The 24,167-nt window shown below is 44.9% G+C and overlaps 1 protein-coding gene across 3 annotated transcripts in view; it reads right to left on the minus strand.

Moving 5' to 3' along the window:
- grid1b (glutamate receptor, ionotropic, delta 1b) overlaps positions 1-24,167 on the minus strand; it is a 668,767-nt gene that overhangs the window by 277,438 nt on the left and 367,162 nt on the right. For all 3 annotated transcript variants that reach the window (XM_085170470.1, XM_085170471.1, XM_085170472.1), the window contains one exon: positions 9,692-9,976. In XM_085170470.1, coding sequence (XP_085026596.1) covers positions 9,692-9,976 — 285 coding nt within the window. The remainder of the gene's footprint in view (positions 1-9,691; positions 9,977-24,167) is intronic.

The following is a 24,167-nucleotide window of genomic DNA, read 5'->3' on the forward strand; positions in this document are numbered from 1 at the left end:
GTGCTGTGTGGGTGTGTCTTTATCTCCACATCCTTTCTTCTGCCAGCAGCAGGGCTTTAGAAAACCTGCAATACCCCATTTTTCAGGTCGTTACTCTGACATGTTGCACTCGTTCACCTCGTGGTGGGAAATGCTGGATAAACTCTCGAGGTCAAGGCAACTTTCAATAAGTCAGATGCTGTTTGGATACACTGGTTGAATAAATCCTAATGATTTCATTGACCTCTGACCTTTTCTTAAGCATCGCCCTCGCAGGAGTGTCAATCTCCCACAAAGTACTTCTCACTGATGAATAACCCCATGACCCTCCTCGCTCTGCAGCGGCTGGACACGAGGTCTTTTCATCATTACTCTGTTGATGAAGCCCGTTAGACAAGGAAGGAAAAACTCCCTTTTAACAGGAAGAAACCTGTTAAAAGAGTTAAAGAGTGAGTGAAGAAGAAGCACTCGGTGCATCATGGGAAGCCCCCACGCCCTCACGCTGTTTGCAGTCCCCACAGCGGCTCAGACCAGACCAACTTGGCTTTCAAACGTGGCCACCAGTGGAGAAGTTTAGGCTGCTGCTGCAGAGCGTTCACAGCAGCCTCAGCTTCTGGAGAAATCTCCAACAGGGAATTCATCTGGCTCCTCACATCACGCTGGAAGCTCCGGGCTGGCCACTGCAGCTCGTGATGAGGAGCAGAAGATCCCCGAGGAAGTTTTGTGGGAGGAAAGTGAAACTGTGCACGCTCAGCTGCACATTTGCACTGAAGCTACGAGGGAAACGATGTCAACACAGCACGGCTACGCTAATATTTGTTTTAAGAAATGTCTCCCACGCAGACACAACTTTATTATATGTTGATAAAATGTTGTAATTTGTAATAACGTGCAGGGACGTTCCATTAACCCTTTAAGACCTACCGTAGAACCAAGTCCGCCAGAGCTTACATTATATGTTTACATGCTGTGGAGCCATTTTTGGGAGCATTTCAAGTTGCTATACATCAATACAACCATTATAGCCTAGATTTGAATAATATGTCTGCATTAAGTTCATAGTAATTACATAAATTGCAAAAAAGTGCAATAAACTACAAAAAAATTGAAAATCGTTTTTGTTTTTTAACATATATTTCTAGTTAGAGAAATTTAAGAGGCTTATCCCTCAAAACTGTAAATACAAAAAAGTTGCACAAAATAGTTTCCCACCACAGGAAATTTATTTTGAGTGTCTTCATAGTTTTATTTTTGAAATACACCAATTTTTATATACTGCAGGAAAAACGAAAATAAATATTATAATGCAAATTTGCAAAAAAGCAGCATATGCATCAAAATAAACTATTTCCAGCAGTGCAATATGAGTCCTAAGCATCCCAGAAACCACACAGAAAGTCATAAAGTCAAAGATAACTTTTAAAAACACCAGTATAGGCTCATTGAGGCCCGGACGGTAAAAAACTACATTTCCGCAAAATGACGCCACTTCCGGTTTCGGGCAGGTCATGGTGGACATGCGATAGTTCGCACTGATGGACGTAGGAAGTGTTATGAACAGCTGATCGGATCGGCAAAGCGTGTTTCTGGAATATTATGTTTTTGTTGCTGCAAGTGCTTTTTATGCAGTTTTTGCAAAGTTATATGTGGAAGGAAACTGTGACCGAGAACAAGCTGATGGCATAAGATGTAAGTACAACTCCTCCGGTTTCATATGCAAAAAACATTATTGCGCTAGCTCACGTGGTTGCAGAGCTACAGGGATTTAAAAATAGTTACACAACACAGAGCGTGCTGCTCTGACCGGCTTTAAAGGGTTAAATTACAGGAGAATTATGCTGTGTTATAAAATATTAACGTAAATGTTAAAAATACAGAAATGAAGACATCTGAGGAAATACAGGGGGTGAAATAATAACATAAACCAGTCTAGTGGGAAAAGGTGAAAAGCTAAATATTAATGCAATAAAAAAAACCTACAGAAAACATCATCAAGTAAAAAAGAAATAGGATGTAAAAAATGATTTTTAAGTCGATGAAATTTGAAAACGTTGGGTGGGTGCAGTCACCCAGCAGGAGCACAGGAGATGAGGATGCTGCCTGAGTGCAGTGGGATTATTAACAACTCATCAGGAGACTAATAACCTTTAATTATTCATCTTCACTGAGATCTTCTACCTGTTTATGTCTCTTTGCTCCCCGTGTTGCAGTCGCTCAAGAATCCTCGTAAAAATGACTCCCAGCTATCAAAAATAAAAAGTGCACCACGTCTTCTCTTTATTCTGGTTCATGAAGGGCGATTCTTCTACCACGCAGCGTCCTACCACGGCTACGTTTGTGCTGCGAGGCAGCAAACGTCTTACTTATTGCCCTTTAGGACAAAATTGCACCAGAGACGTTTTTTTGAGCTCTGAGGCTTCGGATGGATGAAAAAGTAAAAAAGCGAGGGCGGAAGGAGGCGAGCCGAGGAGCTTCTTTAATCATCATCACGGCCGACTGACAGTCCCGGACGGTCGGCGCAGACTCGGCCAGACAAGCGAACCAAAAAGCCCATCTGCTCCTCGTATCCCTCAACGATGAGCCTCTAATCTGAATAAATGGGCCTCCTCAGCTCGGCTCGCGCTCATAATGGCCTCGCACGTCACGCAGAGCGAGGAGGAGGAGATGAAGACGAAGAGGGGTTAGTAGACTTGCGCACGTGTTTAAAGTTGGCGTCGAAACTCGTCCTCGAACTTCGACGGGGTCATGGGCTGTTTGTTTTGCCTTTTCTCGCCTTCTCTGCTGGACTCGTCCTGCTTTACAGCGCCGCTCATGTATTCAGGCGCCATGTTCACCGGTGAAAGATGTTACACGAAATCCATAAAAGGTTTTCAGAGAAACAATGAATGGTTGAGAGAATACAGACTGACAGAAATTAGGGAGGATTAGCATCAACAGGAAAACAAGAGGATCAATACGCGTGTGTGATTAGGTCCAGAGAGCAGGCCACGCGTGGCGTAGCAAACCAAATCTGCCCTCTGAAAGGACGATTACGTTTGAATGGAAAACCGATAAAAGCTGCACGGCGATGAGGAATCTGTGAGGAAGCACTCCCGACAGAAAACAACGCACCGGCGGCTGAGCAACATCGCGGTCTGGCAAAGCTGACTGGACGTGTGGGCTGAACGTGTGCCAAGTGTCAATTCCACTTTCTTTTTGGCTTAAAGATGGCACTGCAGCTAAACATCACTTTGCTCCTGAATCTTCTGCCAAAATCCTTTTTTCTGAAGGAACGGCCGATGATTACACGCCACGCCCTCGAGTTTGCTGTTTACTCATATTTGAAGGTTTTGAAGTCACATCAGAGAGAAAGGAAATCAGGGTCCACTTATTGATGTGGCCTCTTCTGAGCCTGAGCGCTGCTGGACGCCACTGACCGCTCACAGCTCTGTGAGCAGCGGCTTGATGTCGCTTCCAGGTGAACAGACATAAAGCACAAAAGTACGAATGGATCTCTGAGCTTTTCGAATAAACTGAGCAAATAAAGCTGCAAAGCCTGAAATCAGCTCATCATCACAAAAAGTTAACTTAGAAATAAAGACACAAAACACAAAGCGTGAGGGAGACGCAGCTGAAACCTCAGGTGTGCAAACACTCTGAATTCAACCCCAGAAACATCCAGCCGCTGTAACGATGTGCACACAGCCGCTCTGCGCACACTCCGACGCCGCCTCGACTAATTGGTAAGCGGTGCGGTTGGATCACGCAGCGCAGCGTGTCTCCGCCACACCGAAAACATTCAGTTTTTTCTCACTTAAAAGATCCTCCACACTGTTCCCAGCTACCTTTGAAGTGAGCTCTTCACTTCCATTTAACAACCAAACAAACAGCAAACAGGCCGATTAAAGCGCTGCGAGCTGCGAGCTGCTGCGTCATTGATCCAATTAAAGATTCATTTACAGAGGATTGTAAAGACGCTTTTATGACACTGAAACATCACACTGTCACATCTGTCAACACGTTACGTCGCTCAGAGTGAACGTTATCATCCAGTCTAAGTTTGAGCTCGCAGCGCTGCGGCGTCATTTCTCTGCTACAGTCCAGCATCCTCGACATCCACGATCCGTCTGTGACAGTCTGGCCCCTATTTTGGGCCAATCAAAACTCTTATATGACAGTGACTCATCTCATCCATCTGTCGTGAAATAACTGGCTTCTCTCAGAGTGCAGTAAACATGTCTGTCATGCAGCGCAGCATATTAGTCAGCTGGCGAGCACCCATTCAAAGCCCGAGCCAGTTAAATAAGAGTTTGGGTTATTACAGGGTCCTCGGAAAATTGTTGTTCCCTGTAATGTTCCCAAAAAGTCTGAGGACAGTGTGATTCACAGCTTTGTTTATTCTAAGAACTGCAAGAAGAATCAATTTTCCTCTGTTTTCTTTCCAAGCTGAATTTGTACAACAGCAGAGAAAAAACATTTCTGCTCATTTCCAGCTCCATGCTCTTAAACTTAGAGTAGCTTTGCATGATTTCCAGCTCCATGCTCTTAAACTTAGAGTAGCTTGGCATGATTTCCAGCTCCATGCTCTTAAACTTAGAGTAACTTTGCATGATTTCCAGCTCCATGCTCTTAAACTTAGAGTAGCTTTGCATGATTTCCAGCTCCATGCTCTTAAACTTAGAGTAGCTTTGCATGATTTCCAGCTCCATGCTCTTAAACTTGGAGTAGCTTTGCATGATTTCCAGCTCCATGCTCTTAAACTTAGAGTAGCTTTGCATGATTTCCAGCTCCATATTCTTAAACTTAGAGTAGCTTTGCATGATTTCCAGCTCCATGCTCTTAAACTTAGAGTAACTTTGCATGATTTCCAGCTCCATGCTCTTAAACTTAGAGTAACTTTGCATGATTTCCAGCTCCATGCTCTTAAACTTAGAGTAGCTTTGCATGATTTCCAGCTCCATGCTCTTAAACTTAGAGTAGCTTTGCATGATTTCCAGCTCCATGCTCTTAAACTTAGAGTAGCTTTGCATGATTTCCAGCTCAAACACACCCTGACTCGTTTCACACAGGGCCTCGGTGATGGAGGCGGAGCCTTCTTTGATATCATACAGATCAGACACTGCTATCCATACTTTTCCTTCATGTCGTGCTACAGCGCTGGTGGAAGGACAGAAGCCAGCCTGTGCTATAACTTCATTAAGGCTGGAGTGGAAGCAGCAGGAATTTAAAAGCCTGGATAAATAGACTCAGCCGGCGTGGCTCGGTGCCACTACACAGGGAGAGAAGAGTGTTTTTGCAATTTTAGCAAAGCACACCTTCACCTCCTCACGTGATGGTAATTACAACATTCCACGTGAAATGATGCGTCTACTATCAGCTGAACATGCTTTCAAATCAGTGAAATCTGAGCTTCTCAAACCTTCAGAAACTCTTCGAGGAATCGTTGGGTTTGTTCAGCGAGGAGTCAAAATCCATCAGCTTCTTTCACACAGTTATCCAGCAAGTTATTAACAGGAGAACATGATGCAATTAACTGACAGCTGTATTGAATTTGGCAGTTGGATTGATTCACGTCTCTGGTCAAACAAAAACATCAATGCAGCCTGTTTGTGGTTAAATTACGCCCATGCTTTCACTCCTTTCTCATAATGTCTCCAGTCCTCAAGATCTAATGGCTTTCCCAGCTTTTGCTCCCCTTGCAGCTCCGCCTTATTACATTTTGTCACATATAATGTCATCAGCCGGCGTGATCCTCGACAGCTCGTCCATTTGTTCACCTCCTGCAGCCACGGCCTAACTCTGCGCTCGGCACTGACAGCGCTGTTTTGTGAGGGAGTCCCCGCTGACCCGAGCCGGATCAGAGGTTCAGGCGGAGCTCTCATCGCTCGACCTGACGCTTGTTCATATCAGAGCTGCAGGGCAGCTTCACAGCAGAGCACGGCATCCGTTAAATCTGTCCAAAGACCGGGGCTTTTACACCCCCGACAGTGTTCACTTGACTATTAAAAAAAGCAGAAGAAAAAACTGAAACACCGGCACACGGCTGGTGGGTTTTTGTACTCGGAGCTCTATCTCTTTCAGTTTTTTCCTTTTGTGTGGAAAACTGGAGAACCAGCCCCAACGTTACCGTTCAGGTACCTCGAGCCCCGACGATGGAGTCTGATCACATTTATTCATCTGATTTATTCTGCTATTCGAATTCTCACATTCATTCTACTATTCAGCCAACTGCAGCAATGTGATTGCAACAATAAGCCGAACGCTGCAACATTACAGGGAGAGCAAACAAAATCATAACGAAAACATCAGAGTGCAGCGTCTTCACAAAGGCTCCGGCTGTTACGTGCGCCGTGTTTGCTTTGTGGCGCCGAGCTTCGCTGTGATGTGGAAGCTATTAAAAGGAAGAGGCGGCGACGGCTCGTGCTCACTGATAACGTTATAAATGATCCACTAATAGTTTTTCACATCGTCCAGCTGCACGCGCTGCACTAACTAATGCACACCTTTCCCTCGGAGCAATGTTCAGAGTCACAACCGTGACAGCGATGCTAAGGTTGGGGTGGTTCCTGTCACATGGACGGTTTAGTGTGGAGGAAGTGCAGCAGCACGTGTTGCAGCCTGTGACAGCTCCACGCTCTGCAGGACTTTCTGTATTGAACCCAAAGCTGTTGGGACAAATGACTTGCAAATATCGTAAAATCATATTTTATATAAACCAGAGAAAACATATTAAATCCTTAAAGTGAGAAAATTTACTGTAATTAGCTGAAAAATGTTCGTCCAGCTGTTTCTTTCATTTCTGCCCCCATTACATTTATTGTTTTTAGATTTTACTGCTTTCATCAAAGTCAGCTGATATTTTGTATGAAATATGAGTTTTCTATGTGGTGTTATAAGATCTGACGATTATGAGATTTGGTAACCATGGTTGTTATTTACATTTTACAAAGCGTCCGATCTTTTCTGAAGATGCAAAAGTCTGTTAAATCCATTCTTCGGTGGATCGTCTACACCAGGGTCACAACCTTTAACACCCAAAGAGCCGTTTGGACCCAGTTTCCATGGAAAAGAAAACACTGGGAGCTGCAAATACTTTTTGACTTTTAAAATGAAGATAACACTGTTATTGCTTTTTTCCTTTATGCTTTGTATAAACACCTAAAATGTGTTGCTTATCAAATCCATGAAGTGCTACAGAGAAAGTTACATTATATTTATGTAATTAACACATTTTGAACTCTTAAAAATATAAGAAAAAGGAGATACAGCCAGGTGAAGGTGTCTTTTAAATGAATTAAAAAGTTTAACTTAAATTATTCATATACCAAACAAAAACTGTAGTGAGGCGTCATTATTATATCACCTTTGGGATTTCGCAGCCTTGACCTGAATTTTAAAAACTAATTGGAAAAAATCACTCAACTGCTAAAAAAATGAAAAATAAATATTTGCAAAATATCTGAATAAATATTTATTTCACCTGGTTAATGTGTGTTGGGGCGTGGTCTGCAGCGCCGCTGCAGGGGAGGCGGACGCACCTGAGCAGCATCTGCAATCACACCTCGCCGGCTTAAAGTCTCTGCTGTTGTGTTGGTGTGTTGTTGTGTCGGGCTGTGAGCTGCAAAGCTACAGACGGCTGTGTGTGAAAAGTAGTCGATAAAGAAAAAAGCGTGTACATGCAAACATCGTCGGGTCTGATGGGTCTGTCCAACACAACCACTCGCTGGAACGAGACAATTCAGCAAAAGCAAGAAGTCTGCCGTGGTATGTTTACAATCCTGAACCTCTGCGCACAACACCTGCAAACCGGGGCTGTACGAAGTCACTTTCATCTTTACGCAGGACTGTAAGCTGTCGTCTAACATAGTTCATGGAGAACAGCTGCTCACATACGTATGTGGATCCATACTTGGCCTGCCTGGGGTCGAACGTCTCCATAAATGCACAGCATTTCAGCAGGTATGGTTTATGCGAGCGTGACGCTTATTTTGAGCGATGAATCATTTTACTTTTATATTTCAACATCACAATAATCTTCCAATTTAGAGCTACAAGTTTAAAAAGAACACAAATAAAACACACTTCAGTTAAATACTTGGAGCCGCAGTGAAGCAGCCACATGATCGGATGATTCGAGTTTTAGATTAAAGAACAGTTAAATACCCTGAACCTACCAAGCCAACCAATCACCGTCTCTGAGGTCTGTGAAGTCTCTGTATGAACTAATACTGCACGCCTGCAGCTGCGTGACGCTGTGTAGCTGCACGTTTGCCTTTTGGTCTCATCCTTCACTGAGTCGCCGGTTCGTTAATAAAGGATTCAGATCCAGGCCTGCAGTTACTGATGCACTTACTCTAAATCACTCTGGATAAGAGTATCTGAGAAGCTAAATGCCTGCATCTGTCTATATCCTTATATTGTAATTGCCACCATCCTCTATTGATTACACTCAAAAATCCATTGAGCCTAATGTGATTTCATTAAGATACAGTCCAACCGAGCCGTTCCAAACAAATCCGGCGGGCAGCAGAGTCGATCTAAAAAAGTTTTTGTTCCAGCGTTCTGACGCAGACACATCGAAAATCGTTTAAGTAGTCGGGAGTTATTCCTAATGGTTTTCCAATTCTATGTCCACATGCGTCCCATGTGAGTAACGGGAGGTAAATGTTAAACAAAAGCAGAGAGGCTATAGCTGAAAGCAACTTATGGAAACACAGTTTTGAACTGAAATCCATTTTTGTTCAGGTGAACAAGGTTATTTGTGTTCTTGAAATAAAATGATACCGCCGGCTATAAAGACGCTGCAGCTTGATGCTGTTTGCATTACGAAGCCCAAAAATAGATGGAGTAGCTGTGACTGCCAGAGGGAGCAATCCAGGCACGTGTCAAACAGTGGAAAAGAGCAGGTTACTCATCAAGGAGCCGTGGCCCCACGCCACGATACTTGGTCTGAGGTAGGGCATTAAAGGATCCTCACCGCTGAAACCCAAAGGAGAAACAGGCACCCAGCAGAGTTCAAATACCAACAGCCTCATCTCAGCAGCAGCAAGAAATACAGTCAGACATCTAGAAATAAGACAACCAACAGATTCCAAGAACATAATGCAATGTTTTTGTGGAAAATTCCACTGATGTTTTAGCTTTAAGGAGGAAAAATCAGCACATGAAGCTGCAAATCCCACAGCGTCGAATCCATCATGAGGGAAAAGTGCAAATCTTCACACTGACTAAACAAGACTTGCAGAAAGCTGAACTACAGCCACAGGTGGTCATTTGGTAGCGAGCCAATTAAAGCTGCCACTGACGCTGGAAGTGGAGAAGTTTGATGTTCTCCACGAGGCTGCAGCTCTGAATATAACCAGCAGCGTTACCACATTTGACAGATTTCAGCAGGATCAGGATCAGTTTGATCCCAAACGAGACCACAGCTTCCAACAGTTCCATTCATGCCCCTAAACCAGGGGTGTCCAACTCCAGGCCTCGAGGGCCGGTGTCCTGCAGGTGTTAGATCTCACCCTGGGTCAGCACACCTAAATCAAATGATTAGTTCATTACCAGCATCTGGAGAACTTCAAGACATTTGAATCAGCTGTGTTGGATCAAGGACGCATCTAAAACCTGTAGGACGCCGACCCTCGAGGCCTGGACTTCCCCACCCCTGTAAGCTTTCTGTGTGGCTCAATCAAAGACCATTAACAGGAACTTAAAACGAGATAACCATCCGCTCACTCACCGTACTCGGTGTCATAAAACACGATGAACTTCTGCCAGCGCAGCTCCTCCACCAGAGTCAGCATGACGTCATTGAGGCGTACGGGCGGCCGGGCGGCCAGCGTGTAGCGCTGCCCGCCGGGGCTCGGGTTGAACTGGCAGGCAGTGCGAGGAGATCCTTCGCTGTTCCTCTGGATGTACAGGTGTGGGATGTGCATGGCGTCCGTCAGGGACTGCAGGGCGCTCGCTGAGGCGCAGCCAGTAGAGGTCACCAACGCCAGGATGCCCTGGTTCATCAGCTCACAGGCTGGGAGGGGGGAAGAAAAATGGAAAATGAGCCTTGGTAGACAAATTATAAATTATAAACTTATATAATTATAAACTTCAACATAACCAGAAACATTATTTGAAAATCTGGAGCAAACACAAAGGCTGCAAAGAGTCCTGCTCTAATTTTAAATAATGCCTCGACCTCTTGTTGCTTTCTGCTCTGAAAATTAGGCCACATAAATCTAGAAGAAAGCCTGACAGGTAGCACTAATGTTTACCCTGCCATGACCTACTTTGAACTCTTAAACCTGCTTTCTGCTTTTCAGGCAGGAGAGTCGATACGGATGATTAAACAGGCCACATATCCACTCTGCCAAGGCTCAGTTAAAGGTTAGAATTTGGCCGGCCTCACTGGCTTGACTGGCAGATTCATCGGAGTCATGTGAGGACCACCCGCTCAGCTGTCCAACCATCAACCAACTGCCAATAAACCCGAGCATACTGCACACACTACAATATCCCGCACATAAGAATACACTAAACGACACATTGAGAAGAAAATAAGCGAGCCAATCAGATCAGCACCTAGGGTTTCAGAGCCAACCCCCTCGCCTCGTCCTCCCAACCTCCAAGTACGAGCAGAAGCACTGCAGACCTCGCCATCCACCAATAGGGAACAACAACACAACAACGCAAATACATTCTGACGAACCAGGACCCACACAGCCTTTAGCATACCTATAACTATATACACACAGATGCTGCATGTGATCTTTATCTCACTCTGACATCCATCCTATCCTGTAAATAATGAGGCCATGGATGGATAACAGACAGTTCTAAGGTGTTTTTGTTTCGATGAATTCATTTATGTTAATAAACTTTTAGGAAAAATGTGTTTTTTGAGTTCTTTTAACCCTTTAAGACCTACCATAGAACCAAGTCCGCCAGAGCTTATATTATATGTTTACATGCTGTGGAGCCATTTTTGGGAGCATTTCAAGTTGCTATACATCAATACAACCATTATAGCCCAGATTTTAATAATATGTCTGCATTAAGTGCATAGTAATTACATAAATTGCAAGAAAGTGCAATAAACTACAAAAAAATTGAAAATCGTTTTTGTTTTTTTAACATATATTTCTAGTTAGAGAAATTTAAGAGGCTTATCCCTCAAAACTGTAAATACAAAAAAGTTGCACAAAATAGTTTCCCACCACAGGAAATTTATTTTGAGTGTCTTCATAGTTTTATTTTTGAAATACACCAATTTTTATACACTGCAGGAAAAATGAAAATAAATATTATAATGCAAATTTGCAAAAAAGCAGCATCTGCATCAAAATAAACTATTTCCAGCAGTGCAATATGAGTCCTAAGCATCCCAGAAACCACACAGAAAGTCATAAAGTCAAAGACAACTTTTAAAAACACCAGTATAGGCTCATGAGGCCCTGATGGTAAAAAAACCTAAATTTCCGCGAAAATGACGTCACTTCCGGTTTCGCACAGGTCATGGTGGACATGTGAAAGTTCGCGCTGACGTCTATTCCAACGTATGAAGTGTTATGAACAGCTGATCGGATCAGCAAAGCGTGTTTCTGGAATATTATGTTTTTGTTGCTGCAAGTGCTTTTTATGCAGTTTTTGCAAAACTATATGTGGAAGGAAACTGTGACCGAGGACAAGCTGATGGCATAAGATGTAAGTACAACTCCTCCGGTTTCATATGCAAAAAAAAATATTGCGCTAGCTTATGTGGTTGCAGAGCTACCGGGATTTAAAAATAGTTACGCAAAACAGAGCGTGCTGCTCTGACCGGCTTTAAAGGGTTAAAATCCATCCATTCTCTTCTGCTTATCACCTATCCCAGCAGTGATAGGACAGAAGCGGACATCCTGGACAGGTCTTCAGTCTGTCGCTGGGCTCACACAGACAGACACACTCAAACATTAACCCCTGCATGTGTCTGGACTGTGGGAGGAAGCTGGAGTAACCCACGCCAGCATGGGGAGAACAGCCAAAGCTCTGGTCAGATGCTGGATTTGAAGCCCGAACCTTGGTCAAGTTTCAGGACCACGGACAGCGCGCAGGGGTTTCAGCGTGACCATGAGCTCTATCACACGACTGTTTCTACTGTTGGACCTGATTCAGCTGCAGGCTCTCTGACAGTACATGAAATATAGATCACAGATACATGCACCACACTCCTCTGTGAAATCTGCACATCCAGTTTCCACTAAACGCCCCCAGAAGGCCAAGGGCTGCACTAAAACTTTGATGTTTTATCAAATCAAATAACAAGTGCATTGCAAAGATCTCTCCATGTCCTGTCGTATGATTTATTATTCGATATCGTTTCTTGACATTTTTCTTCAAGGTCTGCTTTGACACTGGGCGCTAACAATGAAGGTCAAAGTCCATTAAAACCAAAATGAAAATGATATCTTGAGAACTGTGGACGTCAGGCTCCCTGTGGAAGACTAGTCTACAGTCTTACATCAGAGCCTGTCAGTTACTGACACTGTTTCCAGACTCTTACTGCCAGACAACAGTAAGTATGTATGATGCATGTATGACATACGTTTATATTCTTTTCTGCTGCTCCCGTCCTGTTTGTAAAGGACTCACAGCTGTCATGTCGTATTGAAATGAAGTTCCAGCACAACTGTAGCAGCAGCATCGCCCCCGGGGCTGCATGAACCTTTGACCTCTGGCTTATCACCTGGTTTGTGCAGTTGTACCACTCTCTTCCTCATTCCCCTACAACCCCCCGACAGAACAAGCCTCCCCATCAATCCTTCCCTTTCAGACTTCTCCCTGCATCCTCCCGTAACACCTTAAGCTCTCCAAACTACATGAGCTGCCGTGTTTTCTAAACGCAACATAAAATCTACCCTCTGATGCAGCAGCCACCCCCTCCAGGACTGTGTCTTCACTAAATCTGCTGCCATCATCCGGTGCTTCCACGCTTTCTGCTGCCCTCTCCCTGCTGAAAAATGTTTGGGATCAGGACCCGTGAGGAATGAAATCCAATCGAGCGTCTGCCAGATAAACGTCCCGAGGGTTTTCATGCTAGCGCTCTGCTATGTTTCCAGGTTTGTTGAAATCTCTCAAAAAAGACTAATTTTACTCCCTAAGAAGACCTGACGCTTCATCTGAGCACAAGGACCATGTGCACCCGTCATTTATCCCCCACTAAGACTTTGGGGAGATTAATGCAAAAGTCTCCAACTCTTCACTTCATCCACTAACATCGTCATTGTCTTTTTTGTCTCTTTGCTGCTGATGTGAAACTAAAATCTGCACTGTTTCCAGCCTCCAAACAGCCGTGTAGCTCTCGCTCTCTAAGTGCTGCCTGTGAAATCTGAGCTCTGCTTCCTACTGAGACAGTTGCTCTCTGTATTTTTCCATCCTCAGGCAGCGACACTATCGTCCCCGACCTCACCTCTCATTTAAAATCATCTGTTAACAAAGACGTGGAGCTCAAAAATCCTCCTTTTCCACAGTGCTGAGGCAGCACAGAGGACCCAGCTAATCGTTCCCTCTGAGCTCTTCCCCTGTTTGAACGAGGAACATCAAACCCTGTTCGGACCACAGAAGTCAGAGCAGGAGGCCAAACTGCAGACGGCACGCTTTAAGTTCCCTCAAAGCCCTGATTTCTTCAGCTTCGCATGAACTAACTTAATGTTTGCACAGTTAATCATCCATAACAGATCAATGATGACTTCATCTGTACGGCGAGTTACAAAATGAATTTCAAACTTTGACGTTTGAATAAATGTTTGAACATACAGCACACACGTCCACACTCACAGTTTCAAACAGGCCCATGATAAAGGCTAAGAGCTAACCTGTAAAGATCTTCTGTTGTTTAAAACAAATCACAGACTCTGTGGAGGAGGAGACCCGGTTAGAGCATCGGAGGGCAGCATTTCAGACGGGGTTCAGTGAGAAGCTGCACTCAGGCCCAGTGTGAAGTGCAGACGAGTTATTTTGAGCCGTGAATCATGCAAAGCTACTTCAGGACAGTCAGCAGTGAGCAGGACAGATGCCCTTTAAGTGTTGGGATTTGTTAAACAGAGCAATAAATCATAGTTAGGAGAGCATGTTGCATGAAAACAAACACTGGGGTTAAGAGAGGCTGTAAATTTGGCTGGTTTGTAGGTTCATTAAAATGCATCTCCAGCATTTATATTCAGGGCAGAAATATGCCTCATGCAGAGCACACTGACTGCTGATGGAGCTTACAGAGTTTTTTAGGAGACAGGATGTGGGAGGGGTTTAAAATGGACATCCTGTTGCAAATCAAAGCAAGAAGTCAGGATTGATAAAAGTCCATGTGGATTATTTTGGGACATATTAAGACTGCAGCGGTTTGAGAACAAGATTTTCTTTCCTATAGATGCTGCGAAGTAAAACGATGTGCTTCCTGGTGGATCTTCAGTTATTTTGACTGCTTAACGGTGCCAGCTCCTTTCAGACGATCTATTTTCACACATATTTTCTTTGAAATGTCATCTGAAGCTACATGGAGATGTTTTCCCTCTTAGACACTTAGACAGCCGTAGTTTAAAGCTCTCCGGTTAGAGTCCGACTTTCTCTGCAGGAGAAGATCTGTCCAGACTGAAAGGTCAGGAGATGCTCCAAAGGGCAGCAGGCATGTTATGACCGAGCTCACCGGGGGAAATGTGAAAGATGCTGCTGGGGTAGAAGAGCGTAAAACACAGCGAGGTAGTCCTCCGCAGAGGAAGAAAAAGGAAAGGGCGTAGCAGAACAGCTGGCTGGTCACAGCTGCTTCTTAATGTTTGACGAATGAAATTTGGCTGAACTCGGGCTGAATGTCTCCGAGCTGCGAACAAACGGAGGACGGGGGAGAGATCATCAACATTCAGCCAATTTCTGCACGAAATTCATCTTTATTAACAGAACGGCGTTCAAGTCCTGCTTCGTCAGCATCCGACAGCTCGGAGAAGCGATGACGGGGCAGTAACGGCACCAACAAAATGGAAATAGTTTCCGAGATAATGAGACAAACGTCGGCGCCGTGAAAATGGAGCTAATGAACTTGCACTGAAGGATTTAGAGTGTAATCTTGTATTAAATTAGTAAATGTTTTTTTTGCCAGATGAGATTGGAATTGAGCTCATAGGTCAATTTAATAAACATAAATCAGGGCGTCGGGGCTAATCCAGCACAGCGCTGAGGTCAGGTGGTCCTTGGAACGTCCACCTGCAGGAACGTCATCGCCGCTTTCACCTGGACGCCTCGGCTCTCTCGTCAGCTTCAGTGGCTTTATTGTTGTTTTCAGATTCATAGACACAGTGTGGTGCTGTGGCGTGCTAAACCAGGGGCCCGTTCTTATTTTTCACGAGATTTCAACACTGATTCTCTGCCTGAGCGCTCTCCATCATTCCACGTGAACATATGCAGTTGTGGTCTTGTTCGCGAGTGATGGGAGAAGGGAGCCGGAGATCGACCGACGGATTGGGGCTGCAGCTGCAGTGATGCGGACGCTGCACCGGTCCGTCGTGGTGAAGAGGGAGCTGAGTGCTTCCTCCGAAGGGTGGCTGGCCTCTCCCTTAGAGATAGGGTGAGAAGTTCGGCCATCCGGGAGGGGCTCAGAGTAGAGCCGCTGCTGCTCCACATCGAAAGGAGGCAGCTGAGGTGGTTCGGGCATCTGACAAGGATGCCTCCTGGGCGCCTCCTGGGTGAGGTGTTCCAGGCATGTCCCACCGGGAGGAGGCCCCGGGGCAGACCCAGGACACGCTGGAGAGATTATATCTCTCGGCTGGCCTGGGAACGCCTTGGTGTTCCCCCGGATAAGCTGGAGGAGGTGGCTGGGGAGAGGGAGGTCTGGGCTTCTCTGCTTAGGCTGCTGCCCCCGCGACCCGGCCTCGGATAAAGCGGATGAAGATGGATGGATGGCATATGCAGTTGTGTAGAGGTTGGAGATGTTTTGTGTAGCTGAGGGGAAATCAGCAGTGCCAAACATGTGATGTAGTCTCTTGTAAAACATCAGTTAGCACAGCTTTAAATTTATATATAAAAAAAACAAATCCCCCTGCATCCTATCAAAATAAAAGCTCCCTTAAGCTGAGGTTGTGATCTGCGATTAAACAAAGATCCCCAACAGCTGACGCGTCTCTTGTTGACGTCTCTCCGCATGACAAGAACAATCACATGTTTAATGAGCCTCGGAGCATCGGGGAGTCCAATCTGCAGTCGGTCCAGCCCTGAAACCATCGAGGACCAATTAACATAAAACACCAGAACGGGACTAAAAGGTTTGGAGGCTTCAGAAACACAACGCCGGTAGCTGTTGGGATAACTCACTCAGCAGCTGGAGAAAATGATTTGGGCTGCGATGTGACTCACTTGCTCTATGAGTCCACAGTGAGTCATGGTTTCATCTGTGCTAAATGAAGCCTGCACAATATTTAGCCGAAGCGACTCCCCGTGCATCCTAATGACACTTACAGAGTGACTCCTACCAGACGGCGGGAGACAAAAACCATTAGAGTCAGAGCGAGACAAAGATCTCCCTCCCTCTGCCCGTCTCCTTATTAGTGTGATTTTATCAACGCCTCGCTTTGGAATTATCTACAGGAGACAAACTCCTCTCATCCTTGAATAAGGGGGAACGGATTTAGACAAAAGTCCTGTGTTAACAGTCAGTATCCACGTATCACATTCAGGAATGCTCACTCTGCACTTGGAAATGAATTTCTCGATGAAACATGACACGTGGACACCTGGATTTTCTAAACGAGGCAGCAAACATGAGCGAGGTGGTGACGCAGGCCTGGTATGTCCGCTTGGTAACACAGCATCTTATAGTGTAACCTCATGACGTTGAGGTTCATCATCATCCAAGAAATATAGAAACTAAAAATGTTGTATTTTAGTAGAAACTGTGATTTTTCCCTTTGCTGCCCAAAGCTAATGACCACCTCTCTTCAAAGACTAACCCGGCCCTTTATTTACTTCAACTGCAGAAAGTTACGAGCCTTCATTTGAAGTAGGATTGCATTTGATGCCGGTCGGTCTTTCTTTGTCTGCTGGATCGCTGTAATTGGTCATATGAGGCATTTTTCCACTGCAGGAACTCTATTTTTATAGAAAGGCTTATTTTGGCATTCGCTCCCACTGCCAATTTAGTTTATTGCCGTATACAAACACAGCACAGTCTCACTTCTTTAAATGAAAAGCCCTCTAGTCCTTCAGTATGAACGCGGTTTTATTGTGGGACATGTATAATGACACCGACCCACCCACACAGGATAAACTCAAAGTGTTGAAAATTGAATAAATATATTATTGGATTCAAGTTTAAGTGAAGAAATATTCAGTATACTTTCCCAGCATGCACAGATTGTGAAATATACCGTAAGTTCATCAACCTTTATTTTTCTGGCTTGCATTAGGAGAGCAGTATGAGTGATGACCATCTCCCACTATCAGAAACCTGACTAATATGTCCTCCTGAGAACCTGCCTTTTCATTGGTTGTGTCCAAATTCATGGGCTGCATCCTCCTGAGGACCCGGCCTTCGCGGTCTACGTGGGCCGGGTCCTCAGAAGGTCGGGTAGGCCGGAAGTAAACGGCCGTGAAATTGGACGGTCTAGCCTTCTGATTAGCGTCACCGCTGTCTCGGTGGAGTTTAATAAACTCATCGTCTGCTCCTTGCTATCTAAAATCGACCGTCTCACACTTCTGTTTAATCAGTTTTCTGTTTGACGTTTAGTCAGCTGTGTGAAAACCAAGGAGGAACCCACCCGGGGGATTAATAAAGTTTTATTTTATCTAATCTAATAACTTTAATCTCAGCCAAACCGATTTACTCACGAACAAACAAAACACTGAAAAAAGCCCAACAATAACATTTTTAGGTTGTCTAAGTGACTTATATATCACGTTTAACCTGAGCAGCCAAAGTCCGTCTGAAAATGATGTGCCGGGAGTTGTGCCGTTCTCGGCCGCATCAGTGACCCTCGAGCTCCCGGCGAGCTATCGAGCTGGTGGGTAACAGACGTCTCCGAAAACGTCGAAGCACTTTTGCAAATATGCGATATCTTGATAAACCGAGCAGATATTTGATGTTTCCACAGCTACTTTCTCGCCTGAAAATATGTTAAAACTTTATTTTGTGACCGAGTAAGATCAGTAAGAGCAATTTTAAAACTTAGTAGCGGCCGCCATTGTTGGAAACTGGAGTTTGGCTGGGCCACGCTATGAATTCTGGGATATGGTAGGCCACGAAGGACACACCCGACCCATCCTTCAAATTCGGGGAAAAGGACGATGCATTTGTCGGCTGCATTCGGAGGAGTCTACGAATTTGGACAGCCTTCGGCGCGTCGCTGTGACGTAGTCGGTCTACAAATGCGTCCTCAGGAGGATGCAGCCCATGAATTTGGACACGACCTTTATGTCGTGTGTAGGGCTGCATGGCGCTAACGCGTTAACGAGCTAACCGTGCTAAAGTGTTGACGCCGTGCCGCCCAACGCACGGTGCAATCCACGCTGACTCGCTAACAGAGACTTTCCGTGGTTATGCCGTGGAAAGCACTCGTCTTTAGTCTATATCTTTTGACTTATTTGAGTCCTGATGCATTAAATAGAAGATATACTTGGCTCGCCATTGATGTGTTTGGGTGGCCTCTTTCAGCTCCAAGGAGGAAGGAAATCACAGATTCTTTTTCCCTCGGTTCTCAGGAGGATATGACAACTTTTCTGGGACGAAGGGATACAGCGAGGTGTTCTGCTGCTGAAACTTGGCCAAAGATGAGGTAAAAAGTTAGCTGGGGTTGATGGACTGTCCTTGTGACCCACTGTAGAGCTAAAACACCAGGTGACAGCAGCAGATGGAGGTCATCGCACTCATACAGACGTCACTGACCTTTTCTCAGGCTCCAAATACAGAGGTGCTCACCCCAAAAACATCCGTCACGCAGTCAGGATTCGAACAGTAGTCTGAAGGGCGCCGAGCTGCTAGCACATCCAGGTTACCATTCCCTGAGATGCTGTGAGACTGCTCAGGTATGTCATGTTTTATCAAGCTGAAATCAGTGTCCAAAATCCCACCAGCACGCTCGGCACATCTCATTCCCTCATCACAGTAAACTGAGAAAACAAAGCTTTTCATGCTACCCTCTGATTATCGCCACTTAATTAGACCCATTTGCAAAGAGGTGGTCTAAACAGCGATTCATCTGCTTTATCAAATTATCACGGCACAAACAAAACTAACAGGTTGCCAACATATCAAGGCTTTAACACCAACATGATCCGAGTGCGTTTCAGCCCATAAATCACACCAAGGACATCAAGTTACAGCTACTTTGGTTTCTGCGGGGCTCAAATACTTAATTATCCCTAATACTCTGCTTTAACCTTGGACTTTAAACGTTACAGAGAAGAGTAGAAGGTCTGTAAAAAGTGTAGACACTCTATCGTCAGCAGTTCTTCAATAGGAGAAGAAAAATAGCACAACTGTAGACCAAAATAGACTCATTAACCCTTTAAGACCTACCATAGAACCAAGTCCGCCAGAGCTTATATTATATGTTTACATGCTGTGGAGCCATTTTTGGGAGCATTTCAAGTTGCTATACATCAATACAACCATTATAGCCCAAATTTTAATAATATGTCTGCATTAAGTGCATAGTAATTACATAAATTGCAAAAAAGTGCAATAAACGACAAAAAAATTGAAAATCGTTTTTGCTTTTTTAACATATATTTCTAGTTAGAGAAATTTAAGAGGCTTATCCCTCAAAACTGTAAATACAAAAAAGTTGCACAAAATAGTTTCCCACCACAGGAAATTTATTTTGAGTGTCTTCATAGTTTTATTTTTGAAATACACCAATTTTTATACACTGCAGGATAAACAAAAATAAATATTATAATGCAAATTTGCAAAAAAGCAGCATATGCATCAAAATAAACTATTTCCAGCAGTGCAATATGAGTCCTAAGCATCCCAGAAACCACACAGAAAGTCATAAAGTCAAACATAACTTTTAAAAACACCAGTATAGGCTCATGAGGCCCTGATGGTAAAAAACTACATTTCCGCGAAAATGACGTCACTTCCGGTTTCGGGCAGGTCATGGAGGACATGCAAAAGTTCACGCTGACGTCTATTCCAACGTAGGAAGTGTTAAGAACAGCTGATCGGATCAGCAAAGCATGTTTCTGGAATATTATGTTTTTGTTGCTGCAAGTGCTTTTTATGCAGTTTTTGCAAAGTTATATGTGGAAGGAAACTGTGACCGAGGACAAGCTGATGGCATAAGATGTAAGTACAACTCCTCCGGTTTCATATGCAAAAAAAATTGATTGCGCTAGCTCACGTGGTTGCAGAGCTACCGGGGTTTAAAAGTAGTTACGCAAAACGGAGCGTGCTGCTCTGACCGGCTTTAAAGGGTTAAATGGAAATAACGAGTCCTTTGGGAAAAATGAAATTACAAATCTATCAAATTCAGGTCTTTCCCAGGAGTTTCTAAGCACTGAATGAACTTGTCCTGAGTTGTCATTGATACTTGTTGACTGGAGATAAAAATAGGGTCAAGAATTCATGAGCGACTTGGTTCTTGTGATATTTTGAAACAACAACAGGAAGTTGAAAACTGACTTTGGAAGTTCTGAAGCAGTCAGTGGCCTCGCCGTGACCTCTGCATGTTCATCTAGTTTTGGACGTGCAGCTCTGTCATCTGCCAACTGTCACTGTGATTGTTTCCAGATAAAGTGGTATCAAGAGTGAGCAGAGGACTTTTCAGAGCTTGGCGACTAAGCCATGAGTTTGGAAGTTTACCAAGTCCAAGAGGAAAACTGGGATTTACTGACCACTAGTTGCACCTCAGATATTCTGTAGATTTAAATCTTCACGTGGGACTTTAGAAGAAAAGATGAAACGACTTTCTTTCCTCGCTAATACAGCAGAGGCTCATATCAGATCGCCTGCCACTCCTGAAAATCCAGCGGCTGCTTTTAATCCCACCTCCACCTTTTCAGGGTTTCTGGCTCCGTGAATTAAGACGGCAGCTGGATTGTTTTTATGTTACAGGAAAACAATAGGAGGGGAAATGAGATTCATTCATGTGCCAAGAACAGGGGCAGGGAAGCAAAGATAATCGATCGGCTTTGAAAACAGATAGCCAGACTGGCACAGCAAAACAAAAGGATTAGAACTACTAGGCAAGGCCTTATTGAACAAATCACTGGCATGAAACAAAGCAGGGAGATGAGGGGAGCCACTGTTTCTTAATTACTATTTGTCCTCCTCTGCTATCTTTAAATTCCCCGAACACATCATCTATTTTCTGTAGAAATATGAGTGAAAATATGTTTTGCTGGTGCTTATCAGTTCAGCGATACAGCACGAGATATGAAGAGCGTGTTTTTTGTGTGTGTTTTTTAACAGACTAAATGAAAATGATTACAGTGTCTGATCAAGAATAAAAGTGGAAAAAGCAGCTCAGGTTTTAAATACTTGTGTCAGAGATGGAGCTCTAACTCTTGTTACCTATGGACCGTTAAAGGGCCTCTTTGCACCACATCTAAACATGCTGGGTTGGCGGGTACGTTCAATATTTCAGTGTGCAGGGCTTTTCTAAACAAGTAAGCCAGCCGAGCACAACCAAAGCCAAAGCCTGTAATTTGTAATGTGAATTATGCTTATTTCACGGTACCGTGGTCGTGTCTGTCTGCGTAGGTACTTGGCTAAAGAAAGCCAATGAACAGGAGTTTTCAACCTATGCAAATGTGTTCCCGTGTAGTCCCTCACTAAAACCTGACAGTGTGTAGGTTAGATGCTGATTGGTTGATAAACCATCCAGAAAAGGGAATGAAGGAACAACACAAGGAACAGGAGACAGAACATCAAGTTCAAACTGAAAAAGCGCAGACAGTGCCGCTGTCAAATAAATTAAATGTAATTATATAACGACAAATCACAGCAACAGCCACCTCAAAGTGTTTTATGCTGTGAGGTAAGTCAACAGCTACACGACCCCCTGAGTGCGGGGGCTCACGACCCCCTGAGTGCGGGGGCTCACGACCCCCTGAGTGCGGGGGCTCACGACCCCCTGCAGTCGACTCTTTGTGTGTTCTAACTTTGCTCTTGTCTGCAGTCAACTGATGGACCAACCAGGAGTACCCCAACAAGGCTGCTGCCCCCACCTGGCAGCAGACGCTTTCTGCAAGTAGAACAAAGTCTTAAAGTGAGCCATCGGTTATTGTTTTTTATATAAAATATTGGTTATAGACCTGCATTCATTTACTTCAGTTCAATTTAATCTGTGTAGCGCTATCTGACAGGTCTTTCTGTGTGGCGTGTACATGTTCCACCTGGATCTGCGTGGGTTCTCTCTGGCTTCCTCCCACAGTCCACACACATGCAGTTAGTGTGGTTGGGTTACTGCCGATTCTAAAGTCCCCAAAGATGTAAATGTGTCTGTACAGCCAAGGCAGCTTGGATGGGCTTCAGCCTCCTGTGAACCTGAACTGGATATGTGGTAGGAGGGATGGATGGATGGATGGACAGAAATTTGATGGGTGGATGGAAGGACGGATGGATGGATGGATGGAAGGACGGACGGACGGATGGATGGATGGATGGAAGGATGGATGATGGATGGATGGGTGGGTGGATGGATGGATGGATGGATGGATGGATGGATGGATGGATGGATGGAAGGACGGACGGATGGATGGATGGATGGATGGATGGAAGGACGGATGGATGGATGGAAGGACGGACGGAAGGATGGATGATGGATGGATGGGTGGATGGATGGATGGATGGATGGATGGATGGACGGATGGGTGGATGGATGGATGGACGGATGGGTGGATGGATGGATGGAAGGAAGGACGGATGGGTGGATGGATGCATGCATGGATGGGTGGATGGAAGGATGGATGGATGGATGGATGGGTGGGTGGATGGATGGATGGATGCATGGATGGGTGGATGGATGGATGGATGGAAGGACGGATGGATGGATGGATGGACCGATGGATGTATGGGTGGACAGAAATTTGATGGGTAGATGGATGGATGGAAGGACGGATGGATGGATGGATGGATGGATGGACGGATGGATGGACGGATGGACGGATGGATGGATGGATGGACGGATGGGTGGATGGATGGATGGACGGATGGGTGGATGGATGGATGGAAGGAAGGACGGATGGGTGGATGGATGCATGCATGGATGGGTGGATGGAAGGATGGATGGATGGATGGATGGGTGGGTGGATGGATGGATGGATGCATGGATGGGTGGATGGATGGATGGATGGAAGGACGGATGGATGGATGGATGGACGGATGGATGTATGGGTGGACAGAAATTTGATGGGTAGATGGATGGATGGAGGAACGGATGGATGGATGGATGGGTGGATGGATGGATGCATGGATGGGTGGGTGGATGGGTGGATAGAAATTTGATGGGTGGATGGATGGATGCATGGATGGGTGGGTGGATGGGTGGATAGAAATTTGATGGGTGGATGGTAAACACACTCCAGAGAGAAAACGCCAACGATCAGACGACCCCCATATAAGAAGCGTTTGTCGACTGTGAGAAGGAAGAACTTTCTTTCACCTCCTACATGAGCTCTCTCTTCATTTCAGTTTGCATTTCTGGGTTTTGATTATAATAAAATCTTAAAAACAGCTATAAGAGCCAAACCATCAGCCCACAAAAAGCGCATTACATGCAGCAGTGTGTGACAGCCTGGGGACGGCGGCACATCTCAGTGCTTGTGTGCAAATGGGTGACGTCAGCCTGGAAATGCTTGTGCAACCAAGACAGTGAGCTCAGTATGTACGTTATGACTTCATCATGATGCTGTGCTCCCAGATATTACCTGAGGCTCCAAAATATGTTGTTAATGGAGAAGAACATCAGACCTGCGTGGTAATGAACTGTGTAGAGTGAGCATGAGCAGTGATTGCCACCATGTCTGAACCATCACTTCCCCCAAACGGCACTTTAAGGTCATCTCACTCATCCTCCTCTCCTCGCTTTCTTACATCTTCACCATCTTGATGTCTCAGTCTGTCTTGCTCCTGCTGGGATTCCTGTTTGATTCCCGCTGTGTTTCTTTTCAACGTTCTGCTTTTCACCATCCTCTGAAGTTAATATCGCCATCAGCGCCTCCCTCCTCCTCCTCCTCACTTAAAAGTTAACATCTCCAAT

The sequence above is a fragment of the Neolamprologus multifasciatus genome, chromosome 8, assembly GCF_963576455.1.
Source record: "Neolamprologus multifasciatus chromosome 8, fNeoMul1.2, whole genome shotgun sequence".
NCBI classification, from domain to species: Eukaryota; Metazoa; Chordata; class Actinopteri; order Cichliformes; family Cichlidae; genus Neolamprologus; species Neolamprologus multifasciatus.